At 57.4% G+C, this 14,306-nt stretch overlaps 1 protein-coding gene across 6 annotated transcripts in view; it reads left to right on the top strand.

The window, feature by feature from the left end:
* The window catches only part of TRAPPC12 (trafficking protein particle complex subunit 12), a 37,750-nt gene extending 31,241 nt beyond the window's left edge, over positions 1–6,509 (top strand). For 5 of the 6 annotated variants that reach the window (XM_069575196.1, XM_069575197.1, XM_069575198.1 and 2 more), the window contains exons 8-12: positions 546–619; positions 2,209–2,307; positions 4,021–4,121; positions 4,705–4,792; positions 4,903–6,509. In XM_069575196.1, coding sequence (XP_069431297.1) covers positions 546–619; positions 2,209–2,307; positions 4,021–4,121; positions 4,705–4,792; positions 4,903–5,145 — 605 coding nt within the window. In that variant the 3' untranslated portion in view covers positions 5,146–6,509. Of the gene's footprint in view, positions 1–545; positions 620–2,208; positions 2,308–4,020; positions 4,434–4,528; positions 4,793–4,902 lie in introns of those variants that run through there. The other variant, XR_011254151.1, reaches the window with a different exon arrangement.
* Positions 6,510–14,306: the final 7,797 nt, after the last annotated feature.

The raw sequence follows: 14,306 nt of genomic DNA on the forward strand, positions 1-14,306 counted from the left end.
CCTTTCTAGGAGGTTCTTACCTCAGAGCTGCTCCTTGGTCCCGGAAGCAGGAGGAGGGTCCTCCCGGGGGCCTGGCTCTCCCCCTCCCCCCCCACGGCTCCTCCCGGGGCCTGGCCTGCCCCAGCCTCTCCGCCCTCCCACCCCACGTCTCCTCCCCCGCCAGCCCTCAGAGCCCGGCGAGGCAGCTGGGTTAGGAACCGATGCTTCCACGTAAGCGGGTGGGACACCCAGGCCTCGGGCAGGCAGGCTGCTGTCACCAGAGCTGCGGTGCCGACACCCACGTGTGACTGCCCACAGCCCTATAGCGGGGAGCCCCTCCTGTCCACAACCCTCCGGGGCGGCCCTGCTACACGACGGGCTCGTCTCCTGGTCCAGTCAGGCTCTGTCCCCCTGAAGCTGGGCGGCCGTCGAGAGCACAGCCCAAGGAGTGTGCCAAGCGGCACAGGAAGCCGTGGCCAGGGCAGGGCCACAGACGTGGGGGCTCCATCCGTCTGTGGCTGGGCTGCTGGCCGCGTCCCCGGGCGCTCACCCCTCCTCTCTTGCAGCCTCCGTGCAGCTGTGGCGGTCCCGCCTGGGCCGGGTGACGTGCTCCATGGCCAACTGCCTGCTGCTCATGAAGGTACCATTTCCCAGAGGTGGGGAGCCCCAGGCCCTCGGAGGGGGAGAGCCCCCATGTGGCCTGCAAGCAGAGGGGCCAGCGGCACGCCTGGGGTCCACGTGCTTCAGTTTCTACTAAGCCCCGCAGACTCGGGTCTGAACGGGGCTCCTGAAGTCCTCGCGCTCTGTGCTCCCTGGGTTCCCGACCCTGTGCTCGCCAAGGGGGTCCCCTTGCTCTGACTCCGCCTGCCATCCGTGCTCTCGGAACCCAGCACAGAACCAACACAGCGCTTCAGAAGTGCCTGTACTACAAATGCGGTTTAATGTGAAATTTTAGATGAGTCTTTTGTGTTCTTGAGTTAAAAAGGAGTAAAGCATCTTGCGGTCACAGCCTCGGCACACGTGCATCCGGCCGCCACCTCGGGCAAGCCCATTTAGACAGCAGCGTGAGGCCGTGGTGCCGAGCCAGCCTCGCGGGTGGGGGGCAGTGGGCCCTGGCGTCAGTTCTGCCGGGTGGCCTGACAGTCGCTTACCTTTTCGGTGGTGAGCCGTCCATCCGTATGCCTCAGCCCCGAACGTCCGCCCGGAACGCCGTCAGGCAGGGCGGCCCGAGTCACGGCCTAGACGTCCCCCAGCCCCGAGACGGGTCACCCTACCCTGCCCAGCCCTGTGCGCTGGCCGCTCACGGCACCATCAGGCCGCGGCTGCCCGACCAGAGTGGACGGCACTCTCCCTGGAGAGCTCAGTGCAGCTGATGTCCCTGGAGGGGCAGCGTGTCCTCACCCAGCAGGGGGCTGTCTCTAGGAACGGCCTCCGGCCGACAGCAGTTCTGGGCCGGGCTCTGGGTCACGGGCGGCTGGTCTCCTGGGAGCACGCCTGAGCCCAGCGCTGCAGCCGCCCCAGGGCTCCCGTCCAAGACTGAGGGGCCCGGGGCCACCGCACCCCCAGGAGAAGGCCCTCGCCCACTGCACACTCTCATGGACACGGGCACTTACACGCGTGGGGCATGGGCAGCGGGTGTGGCCGGCTCCCCACAGGCACCAGGGGTCCAGTTCATTCAGATGAGCTTCACTCAAAGGTGCCGGGCTGGCGGGTCTGCGCCTGGTTTTCCTGTGGAGCGTCCCCGGTCATCTAACGCCCCAGTCAGCAAACTAGCGACTGCAGTCCCAGTCTGCGTGAGGACAAAGATGGAGGCAAGTAGAGAGAGAAGTACCTTCAGGGGTTTGACAGACCGTGGAGGCCTGTGGTCTGCGACCGCACCCGTGAAGAGATAGCGAGCTGTTGGCACGAGCCCCGGACAGCGTCCACAGACAGGACAGGCCGCCTGCCATCCGAGCTTGGGCCCCAGGGCCTGACAGAAGCAGGAAAAAGTTGGTCCAGGTGAAATGCTAGTTGCTGCTCAGTGGATGGAAGGAGAAAGACCCCCAGGCCAAGCGCACAGCCAGACCCCGGGAGAGGAGGGCTCTGGGGACCGGGGCCACGCCCAGACCCCAGAGCCAGGCCCGCTGGGCCGTCCGCCCCGCTCCCGGCAGGTGCTGTGTCCCCTCTCACGAGGTCTGTGTGTTCCATGCGCATGGAGCGGGATCTCCTGACTCTCAAGTGTTCCCGCAGGACTACGTGCTGGCCGTGGACGCGTACCGTGCAGTCGTCCAATTCCACCCAGAGCAGGAGCCGCAGGTGCTGAGCTGCATCGGCCGCATCTTCCTGCAGGTGCGAGGGGCTGGGGGGTCGGGGGGCTGCACCTCAGCGCGAGTCCTGTAGGTCTGAGAAAGCGCAGGAAGGGTGTCAAGTCAGACGTCTGTTGCTGTCAGAAGGCGGGTTCTTTTTTGGTCCTGGTTTGACTGTACTGAGTATCAAGCCTCCAGCTTCGATGTGATGGGGAGGCCAGTTGCTACACGTGAATGTACGCAGATTTCCATCAGGCAGCACAGAGACGGGTGACTGAGGCATCGCCCTGTTGCAGTAGAAGTGTGTTGGCGCGAGGAGCCAGCCACCGTGGGCTCCTCTCCCGCCCCAGACCCCCCAGGGCCCCGCGCGCCCTCGTCCCCGGGAAGGAGGGAGAAGCAGGTGTGGGAGCCCAGTCATCCTTGGTTTCCACCGAGACACGCAGGGCTGCGCGCCGGGGGCGGGCCCAGCTCTTTGCAGCTGCCGTTGGTCTGGGTTTGTGCACGTGCGTGTACATATGTGTGCGCGTGCATGTGTGTGCGTGCATGTGCGTGTGTGTGCATGCGTGTGCGTGTGCGTGCGTGTGCGTGTGTGTGTGTACCCACTGTTCTCAGCAGCACTTAGTATCTGTTTTCTGTCTTCGTAGAAGTAGCTTGCTCTTTCTCTCTCTGTTCTCAGATAATTGTAGAATTATCTGTTGCTGGAAGATGTGAATACCTGACTCAAAGAGGCCTGAGCCACACTCCTGGGGTCTGTGGGACAGCTTATTAACAGCTTTAGTGTTCCATGTGTGGGAGAGGTTTCTTCTCTGTTTCCGGGATCAATTTTGGCAATTTCAGTTCAGTTCAGTCGCTCAGTCGTGTCTGACTCTCTGCGACCCCATGAATTGCAGCACACCAGGCCTCCCTGTCCATCACCAACTCCCGGAGTTCACTCAGACTCACAGCCATCGAGTCAGTGATGCCATCCAGCCATCTCATCCTCTGTCGTTCCCTTCTCCTCCTGCCCCCAATGCCTCCCAGCATCAGAGTCTTTTCCAGTGAGTCAACTCTTCGCATGAGGTGGCCAAAGTACTGGAGTTTCAGCTTCAACATCATTCCTTCCAATGAACACCCAGGGTTGATCTCCTTTAGAATGGACTGGTTGGACCTCCTTGCAGTCCAAGGGACTCTCAAGAGTCTTCTCCAACACCACAGTTCAAAAGTATCAGTTCTGCAGCGCTCAGCTTTCTTCACTTAGAGTGCCAAAATAAAGACCGCATGTCTGCTCCACGTGCTCACATGCATTTGCTTAGAGTTCTGTGAAGCAGTCCTCTCTCATAATCACTTCGGCGTCATCTTACCTGAGGTCATTTCTCCTGTCATAGCTATAATTCTGTTTTCTTACGGTTTCTCTTCCTTGATTAGTTCTTCCACTTATTAGCTCATGTTTTTTCTTCAAATAACTAGTGTGGGTTTGTTTATTTGCTTACTAGACATATCACAGTACTTTTTATTATATTGCCTTTTTAATTGCCTTTTTATATAATTTAATCACTCACTTTCTGACATGTGGACAGATGTTGTCATCCTGCTCTGTCCTAAATGGCCTTTGCTTTTTGTTTTTTAATGGAAAATGACAGTAAGTGGCTCCAGAGTTCCGCCGTGCCTGCTGTCTAATCGTGTCTGCAGCATCCTCACCTGGCGTTGGGGAGCTGTCTGTGTGGGTGTGGATTTAACGTTTGTCACCTGAATTGACTGCTCCATTTTGTCAAAGCAGATTGGAGACATAAAAACAGCTGAAAAGTACTTTCAAGACGTAGAGAAAGTAGCACAGAGACTGGATGGGCTACAGGGCACAGTCATGGTTTTGATGAACAGGTGTGTATTGCTGTTCTGTGTTTTCCAGCTTTACTGAGATGTAAGTAACAGCATAGTGCAGGTTTACGGTGTGAACAGGAACAACCTGATTTCCATGCGTTGTGAGGTGATGCCCACAGAACAGAGAGCACTCATCATCTCATACAGACACAAAATTAAAGACGGGACGCACCCAACGTCACACGCAACACGCAGCGGTGTTGATGGCATTCGCGGTGCTGAGCGCCTGTTCACGCGGAGCTTTGTACCTTTGCCCGCCTTCATCCAGCCCCTGCCCTCGTCCCCCGGTAGCCACAGATGGAACCTTTCTCTGTGAGTTTGTTTGGAGTGTCACTGACCTGAAACACCATCCGTTCCTGTTACACAGCATAGTGACCTGATGTTTCTCTCTCTTTCGCACTGATCAGGATGACTAGTCTAGTCATGGTCTGTCTGCCCACAAAGATAAGGCGTTATTACAGACTGCATTCCCCGCGCCCTCCCCACGAGGTTGCACTTCCTGCAGCTGCCCCCTCAGTGTCCCCGCCACACACCCGCCTGCATCCGACTTCTGGATCATCCTTCCCGTGTCGCTTATTTGCAGAGCTTTCCTTCACCTCGGTCAGAATAACTTCGCCGAAGCGCACAGGTTCTTCACGGAGATCCTGAGGGTGGACCCGTCGAATGCAGTGGTAAGATGCCCCGGGCAGAGGTGGCGCGTCCGCTGGTGTCAGGCACCTTCCAGGGCTGGGGGCCCCTGGGCCACCCGCACACGCCCTCCCACCCCTGCCCCACCCCCCAGGCCAGCAACAACGCGGCTGTGTGCCTGCTGTACCTGGGCCGCCTCAAGGACTCGCTGCGGCAGCTGGAGGCCATGGCCCGGCGGGACCCGCGGCAGCGCCTGCACGAGAGCGTGCTCTTCAACCTGACCACCATGTACGAGCTGGAGTCGTCGCGCAGCCTGCAGAAGAAGCAGGCCCTGCTGGAGGCCGTGGCCGGCACGGAGGGCGACTGCTTCAACACGCAGTGTCTCAAGCTGGCCTAGCGCCCCTGCGCACACCCCGGCCCTCCCGCCCGGCGTCTGCCCACCGCCTCCTCCATCAGGCAGGCTGCAGACTCGGGGTGCGCACGCACAGGGGCCGGGGGCACCCGGGGCCTCTCTCCTAGCAGCCTCAGGGGAGAGCTGACCGCGTGACACACACCGTTCTCGCCCGAGCCAGAGCATTCTAGAGATTCGTAGATCGGGGAGAGGGCCCGTTCCCCTGCCCCAGAGCTGCAGCTCCACGCTGCTCCCTGGGGTCTTTTCCAGCCTCTGCTGAGCCCCTCGGAGGAGTCTGGTGCCGGGGGAGCGAATCCATTCTTCGTCCTGCGCGTTTCCAGCACAGGGGCGGGGGCGAGGACAGGGGTCTACATGTGCAGTGGGGCCAGGACAGGGGTCACTGCTCTCAGCTCTGGGGGTCGCTGTCTGCTTCCGTACTTACACCATCACTCCTGCCGTTACAGTGTCTAACGCACCTGATTCAAGAACCCTGGCAGGGGCCCTTTAAGTTACCGAGCTCTGCTAGTACGTTTTAAAACAGAGTTCACTTAAGATTCTGATATAAACGTGTATTGCATAAAGCAGAGCCAAGCTGTATTTCTAGTTATTTCCATGGTAAACACACAAATGCAGCATCTCCTGGGCAGACGGTCTCAGCAGTTGTTGAAACAGATTAGTTACCCTGTGAGATAGGAGAGACAGGAGAGGCCACCAGAAGGACCGGGCCTACACCTCCAGAGAGAGTGAGGGGCGCCTCCGGCTCAGGCAGGGAGGGGACCCCCACCCCCACCCAGAGCGTCCACAGCCTCTGGGCTCACCCTTGGGATCTACCTGCTTTACACCCTGTTTTCCTTTAAGTTTCTATACCAAACGCATCGAGTACTGTTAGCCTGCCTTCCGGGATGGGGGGGTCCCAGCCCAGGGGAGACCCACACCCCGTGCTCCCCGATCCCAGATCCAGGCCTCAACTGCACATCACACACCCAGGAAGCACCGCAAAAGCTGCTCCCCCGGAATCTCCCCAAACCCCAGCATGGCTCTCTGCAGAGATGGGCCTCCAAGGAGGTGTCCAGGTGGGATGGAGTCCCAAGGGTCGGCGCCCAGGGACGCACAGGAGAGGACCCGGCAAGGAGCGAGGCCCAGGGACCACCCTGCAGCCCCAGCCCCCAGGCCACAACAGGTCAGCATCTGTTGCTGAAACTGTTGTCTGCGGGGCTCATCACCCGAGCTGAGACACCCACACCCCTGGGGGCTGCGCTGCTCACCCCCCGCAGCTGTCGGGGAGCCTTGTGGGAACACACGCTCACACGTGTGTGAGCAGAAAAACCATGGAGCATTTATGGAAAATAAACTGGCAACGGAGTCAGAAATTGTGATAATAGGGTGTTTCCATTCATCACCGCGCATTCCTGGAGGGCGTTCACACAAGACCGTGTCGTTTAAAAAGTTAATGACCTGGAAAAGCCCTCAAATGTGTGTTTACACGACACATATGTTAATAGAAAAGGCTGAAGACCAATACTTGATGTTAAACTACAGTCATAGGAAGGATGGGCTGAAACGCATTTCTGTTTTCCCTTTTATGCTTATGTTTCTACATAATGTGTGTGTGTGTTATAACCAGTGGGAAAAAGTCACCGAAACTGGTAAATGTTTTGCCTTTAAAAAATAAGCAGTGATTTAAAGAAGGTAGTGAAAGTGCCATGCCCCATAGCTGAGGAGTGCACACAGTGGCTACCAGGGAGACCCAAGTATGCATGAGTGTGGGCATGCCCACGCCTCCAGGTGTCAGGGTTAGGGATGTGTGTGCTCTGAAATGCCGTTCATGTTCAAAATGAAATAGATATGTTGCTGATTGCGAATCTTTAATGGGAAAGATTAGCGATCTCTTCAAGAAACTTAGAGATACCAAGGGAACATTTCACGCAAAGATGGGCACAATAAAGGACAGAATTGGGATGGACCTAACAGAAGCAGAAGATATTAAGAAGAGGTGGCAAGAAAACACAGAAGAACTGTGCACAAAAATCTTCATGACCCAGATAATCACAATGGTGTGATCACTCACCTAGAGCCAGACATCCTGGAATGCGAAGTCAAGTGGGCCTTAGGAAGCAACACTATGAACAAAGCTAGTGGAGGTAATGGAATTCCAGTGGAGCTATTTCAGACCCTAAAAGATGATGCTGTGAAAGTGCTGCACTCAATAGCCAGCAAATTTGGAAAACTCAGCAGTGGCCACAGGACTGGAAACAGTCCCAAAGAAAGGCAATGCCAAAGAATGCTCAAACTACCGCACGATTGCACTCATCTCACATGCTAGTAAAGTAATGCTCAAAATTCTCCAAGCCAGGCTTCAACAGTCCAGATGTTCAAGCTGGATTTAGAAAAGGCAGAGGAACTAGAGATCAAATAGCCAACATCAAAGTGGATCATCAAAACAAGAGAGTTCCAGGAAAACATCTACTTCATCGACTACACTAAAGCCTTTGTGTGGATCACAACAAATTGTGGGAAATTCTTCAAGAGACAGGAATACCAAACCACCTGACCTGCCTCTTGAAAAACCTGTATGCAGGTCAAGAAGCAACAGTCAGAACCGGACATGGAACAACAGACTGGTTCCAAATTAGGAAAGGAGTACATCAAGGCTATATATTTTCACCCTGCTTATTTAAGTTATATGCAGAGGACATCATGTGAAATTCCAGGGTGGATGGAGCACAGCTGGAATCGATTGCCGGGAGAAATGTCAATAACCTCAGATAGGCAGATGACACCACGCTTATGGTAGAAAGTGAAGAGGAACTAAAGAGCCTCTTGATGAAAGTGAAAGAGGAGAGTGAAAAGCTAGCTTAAAACAACATTCAGAAAACTAAGATCATGGCATCCGGTCCCATCACTTCATGGCAAATAGATGGAAAACAGTGGCAGACTTTATTGTGGGGGCTCCAAAATCACTGCAGTTGGTGACTACAGCCATGAAATTAAAAGACACTTGCTCCTTGGAAGAAAAGCTATGACCAACCTAGATAGCATATTAAAAAGCAGAGACGTTACTTTGCCAACAAAATGTCCGTATAGTCAAAGCTATGGTTTTTCCAGTAGTCATGTATGGATGTGAGAGCTGGACTATAGAGAAAGCTGATTACCAAAGAATTGATGCTTTTGAACTGTGGTGTTGGAGGAGACTCTTGAGAGTCCCTTGGATTGCAAGGAGATCCAACCTGTCCATCCTAAAGGAATTCAATCCTGAATATTCATTGGAAGGACTGACGTTGAAGCTTAAGCTCCAATACTTTGGCCACCTGATGTGAAGAACTGAGTCATTGGAAAAGACCCTGATACTGGGAAAGATTGAAGGCGGGAGGAGAAGGGGACGACAGAAGATGAGATGGTTGGATGGCGTCACCGACTCAATGGACACGAGTTTGAGCAAGCTCCAGGAGTTGGTGACGGACAGGGAGGCCTGGTGTGCTGCAGCCCGTGGGGTCGTAGAGTCAGACAGGACTGAGCGACTGAACAGCAACACGAACACTGCAGATACACGTGATCTTTTCGTGGGTGGTGGTGGTGGTGGTTTCTTGGCTGCGCTGGGTCTCCCTTGCCACGCGTGGTCTTTCTCTAGTTGCAGTCGTGGGGCCTTCTCGTGGTGGTGGCCTCTTCCTTGCCCCGCACCGGCTCTAGGCTCACAGTTCTCAGTAGTCGTGGCACCCATGCTTAGCTGCCCTGCTGCGTGTGGAATCTTCCCTGAGCAGAGACTGGAGCCTCGTTGCCGGCATTGGCAGGCAGATTCTTAACCAGTGGACCACCGGGGAAGCCATCTGTAGATACACGTTTGCAGAACTGGAGACAAACACATGCGGAGCCTCGTGGCTCAGAGTGACTGTGCCAGCGGCACGGGCGCCGGGGGCTGTTTAAGGACAAGGATACCCTCTGCCACCTTGGCCTGGCATGGACAGCGAGGCCAGCAGTCCCAAGAGCATCAAGCAAAGAGCTGCTCTGGGTGGGGGGAAGGCTGGGGGGCCAGCTCACAGGCAGGGCTCCATGCCCAGCAGGGGTGGAGCAGGCCATCCCCTCCCCTCCCCGGGTAGAGGGCCTCTGTCCCTCCAGAGGTGAGGGCAGGGGGCTTCTTGCACACCCCTCCATCCCCAGCACACATCAGGGCGGCACCCACCCCACCCCCGCCTGCCTCCTCACCAGCAGGCAGACCCAGGCTGTCCCCAGGGCTAGGCCTGGGCCAGGCGGGAAGGACCCCCAGCCCGTGACCGCATCCAGCCCAGCTTGCTGGTGACCAAGCCTTCTCAGCCTGTCTCACGTGTAGGAGGAGATGGCCAATTCAGGTGTTGGGAATTATGTGCAAATTGGCCCTCCTTGAACCTCAGACAAGTCTATTACCCATTACAGACGCATAAATAAAGCAGATAAAATACGTGCCAGCCTCCCCCTGTCCATGACCCCCTCCTAGAGAAAATGGATCCAACCTTTCCAGTAACTGATCACAGAGCATCTCGGACCTCAGGGCCCCTCATCCAGGACCCTGCTGCAATTTCAGCACCGTCCCCACGTTGAGCTCCCCCCATACTTCCCCCCGAGTTACTCCAGAGAGCAGGGTACTTGGTGGGTGCAGGGCAAGAAGGGTGAAGGAGCGGGGAGGACTCACTTCGGGAAGACGTGGGGATGGCCCCCCCAGTCCTGTCCAGGAACAGCAGATGCGGCTAGGAGACCGCACAGGTGCCCCTGGGTGACTGCCATGCCGGGCAGCCTCGTGTGGCTGGTGAGCAGGGTGGGCTCGCCATGTTGTGAGTCTCCCACTTGGGGTCCTCGAAGGAATTGACTGGGGGTCACCTGCGTAGGGGCGTCTGGGGACCAGGGGACCTGCAGGAGCTCGGGTGGAGAGCTGAGCACTCGGAGCCTCGGGTCTCGCCTGAGAAATGGGGGACGGGCTGGGCTCAGCTTGCTGACGCTGCCACAGCAGACACCCACGGATGAGCAGCTGGACGTGCCCCGAGTCCGCACCTCAGTCCAGGCCAGCAGTGCGCTTCCGGGCTCTGCGAGGCTGGCTCGGGGGCCTCCGGTCATAGCCCCGCCTGGCCCTCAGGGTGCCCACGCAGCCTCTGCCCCCCGTCTCCTCTTTGGTAAGGACCCCGGGTCTAGGTTCAGGGCCACCCTCACCGGGAGGACCTCCCTGAGAGCCATGTGCAGTCACACCTGCAAGGACCCCATTTCCAAGTAAGGTCAGGTCCCGAGGCTCCAGCAACAGGAGGCTTTTGTGTTGGGCACTCAGCCCGAGACGCCTGCTGGCAGCGCTCAAGATGTGGAAACAGGCTTGTTCCACTCCAGGGTCCTCCCAGACGCCCCCTGGGACCTCTGCTCTCCGCGGACCCCCAGGGTGTGCTTCTGCCCGTGTGTCCCTGTGGGTCCCCGTCAGTGGCCCACCTCACCAGCCAGCCATCGGGATTAGTTAACGGTGGCGCGGGCCCCAAGACACGGGTGTGCCCGCAGACTGCCCGGACTGCACTGATGCGCCTCTGCAGGGCCCCTGCGTCCTCAGATGAGACTCCGTCTGGCCCCCGGATTTCTTGGAACTGTTTGCACAAATCAAACAAGCATTTGAAACCCGAAAAATAAAATGCATTCATTAAAATCCAGGAGGGGAAACCAAAGGATGGGGGTTTGAGTAGGGGGCCTCCTTCCTTAGAAAGGCAGGCCCCATTCCAGAAGGGGCCGCAGAGCACATGGGCCCCAGGCCACCTGGGTGTCCTCCCGGTTGCCACCGCACCCAAGAGCTCAGTTCAGTTCAGTGGCTCAGTCGTGGCCGACTCTGCGACCCCCTGGACATGTAAGAGGATGTTTGGGAAAACGGCCTCCTAAGGCGGAGCCTGGAGAACACCTGGAAACGCCGCGTGACAGCGTACTTCCCTGCACATCTGCATCAGCACACGCGGATGCATGCACGCACGCGCACACTGCACACGCACACACATGCACTCATGCACACACGCAAACTTCCCCCACGCATGCACACACTTCCCCCGCACACACACACAAACTTCCCCACACACACACTTCCCCGGCACACACACTTCCCCCGCACACACACACACAAACTTCCCCCCACACACACACTTCCCCCGCACACACACACACAAACTTCCCCACACACACACTTCCCCCGCACACACACGTACGCACAGACTGCACATGCGCACACACACTGTACATGCATGCACACGCATGCACACAAACTTCCCCCCACACACTGCACATGCACACTCACTGCACACACTTCCCTCGTGCACGCACACACATGCACACTTCCCCCTCACACACACATGTGCACACATGCACACACTTCCCCCACACGCATACATACACACTTCCCCCTCACACACACATACACACTGCCCCCTCACACAGATGCACAGACACACACTTCCCCCACGCACACACACATACACACTGCCCCCTCACACACACACATGCAGACACACTTCCCCCATGCATGCACACACATGCACACTTCCCCCTCACACACACACATGCACACACACCCCACACACATACACACATGCACACTTCCCCCTCACACACACATGCACAGACACACTTCCCCCGTGCATGCACACACATGCACACTTCCCCTTCACACACACACATGCACACACTTCCCCCGAGCACGCACACACATGCACAGACACACACTTCCCCCACGCACGCACACATGCACACTTCCCCCTCACACACACATGCACACACACTTCCCCCGTGCACGCACACACACACTTCCCCCTCACACACACACATGCACAGACACTTCCCCCGCACACGCACACACATACACACTTCCCCCTCACACACACACATGCACAGACACTTCCCCCGCACACGCACACATGCACAGACACACTTCCCCCTCACACACACACATGCACAGACACACTTCCCCCACGCACACACACATACACACTACCCCCTCACACACATGCACAGACACACTTCCCCCACACGCACACACATACTTCCCCCTCACACACACACATGCACAGACACACTTCCCCCACGCGCACACACACACTACCCCCTCACACACACATGCACACACTTCCCCCACACGCACACACATACTTCCCCCTCACACACACACATGCACAGACACACTTCCCCGGCGCACGCACACACATGCACATTTCCCCCTCACACACACACATGCACAGACACACACCCCGCACACGCACACACATACTGCCCCTGCACACACATACACACTGCCCCTGCACACACACACGTGCACACATGCACACTTCCCCCACGTGGACACACACTGCACATGCGCAAACATGCACGCACACACACTGCACACACACTTCCCCTGCGCGTGTGCACACATACACACTGCCCCTGCACACACATGTGCATGCACACACACACACTCCCCCCACACCTGCAGCCGCAGCACTAGCGCTGGTGATGAAGTCCTGACGGTGCTGCCTGTGGTCTCTAATCAGGAGCGCTGATCACCCCGCCCAGCAGTCCGGGGCCCCCTTGTCCACCAGCGGCGTCAGCTTCCTGTCTGCAGGCCCCCGGCTCACGGGCCCCACCACCACCCCGGACGGTGGTCTCAAGAGGACCCAGCAGGGCTGCCGCCCCTGCCCTGCGCCACATGAGGACGCAGCCAGGAGGGGCCTCCTGGAACCAGCCTGCCGCCCCCAGGTCTGCCGAGGACATCTCAGACCTGGGGAGATGGGCTCCCCGAGCAAAGCATCGGGACAGCCTCTCGCCCTGGAGGGAAGCTGGAGTCTAGAACCTTGTGGGGCGTTGGGAGGGGGCGGTCACATCCTGCACGCTGGCCCTCCAGCAGGTAGACACCCGGCGCCCCTCTTCCAAGGCTGAGTGACCCCGGCCCCCTCGGCAGACACAAAAGCCTCCAGCTTTGGGAGACCAAAGCCGAGCAGGGAGCAGTGCAAGGAGCGAGCCCCCAAACCGGGCTACACCAAGTCCCCTCCGTAAGGGGCAGAGAATGAAGCCAGAGGGTGAGGCTCCAGGGTCACCTAGATGCGCTCCTGCAAGCCTGTTCGGCCTGAGCTCCTGGGAGAAGCAACATCAGGGTCTCTGGGGGAGGGGGCAGACCCCCTGGGCTCAGCCTCCTGAGATGTGCCCCCCCTCTTCCCCTCAGCAGGGTTTCCCTGGTGGCTCAGCTGGTGAAGAATTGCCTGCAATGAAGGAGCCCTCAGCCGATTCTTGGGTCAGGAAGATTCCCTGGAGAAGGGATAGGCTACCCACTCATCTTCTTGGGCTTCCCTGGTGGCTCACATGGTAAAGAATCTGCCTGCAATGCAGGAGACCGGGGTTCAATCCCTGGGTTGGGAAGATCCCCTGGAAGAGGGCATAGCAACCCACTCCAGTATTCTTGCATGGAGAATCCTATGGACAGAGGAGCCTGGCGGGTTACAGTCCATGGGGTCGCAAAGAGTCGGACACAACTGAGCAACTAAGCACAGCACAGCAGCTCCCCTCAGCGTCCACCCCCCAACCCCACCCCCGCGAGGAGCTGGGTCTGGAGGAACAGTGACGCTCACGGGCCCAGGCGTGTCTGAGGTCTGTGAGGTCAGGCTCCGCTCCCGACTTCCTGCAGATCAGCAAACAGCACCGCCTGTGGGGCACCCCCACTGCCTCTGGCTTGCGTTTCTGCTGCTAACTTTCCCTCCTTACCGTCTGTGCTTAGTCGCGCAGTCGTATCCGATTCTGCGGCCCCATGGACTGCAGCACGCCAGGCCTCCCTGCCCATCACTAACTCCTGGAGTTCACTCAAACTCATGTGCATTGAGTCAGTGATGCCATCCAACCATCTCATCCTCTGTCGTCTCCTTCTCCTGCACTCAATCTTTCCCAGCATCAGGGTCTTTTCAAATGAGTCAGTTCTTCGCATCAGGTGGCCAAAGTACTGGAGTTTCAGCTTCAGCATCAGTCCTTCCAATGACTATTTAGGACTGATTTCCTTTAGGATTGACTAGTTTGATTCCCTTGCAGTCCAAGGGACTCTCAAGAGTCTTCTCCAACACCACAGTTCAAAAGCATCAATTCTTCGGCGCTCAGCCTTCTTTATGGTCGACCTTTCACATCCATACGTGACCACCGGAAAGCCACAGCCTTGACTAGACGGGCCT

The sequence above is a fragment of the Ovis canadensis genome, chromosome 2, assembly GCF_042477335.2.
Source record: "Ovis canadensis isolate MfBH-ARS-UI-01 breed Bighorn chromosome 2, ARS-UI_OviCan_v2, whole genome shotgun sequence".
NCBI lineage: Eukaryota > Metazoa > Chordata > Mammalia > Artiodactyla > Bovidae > Ovis > Ovis canadensis.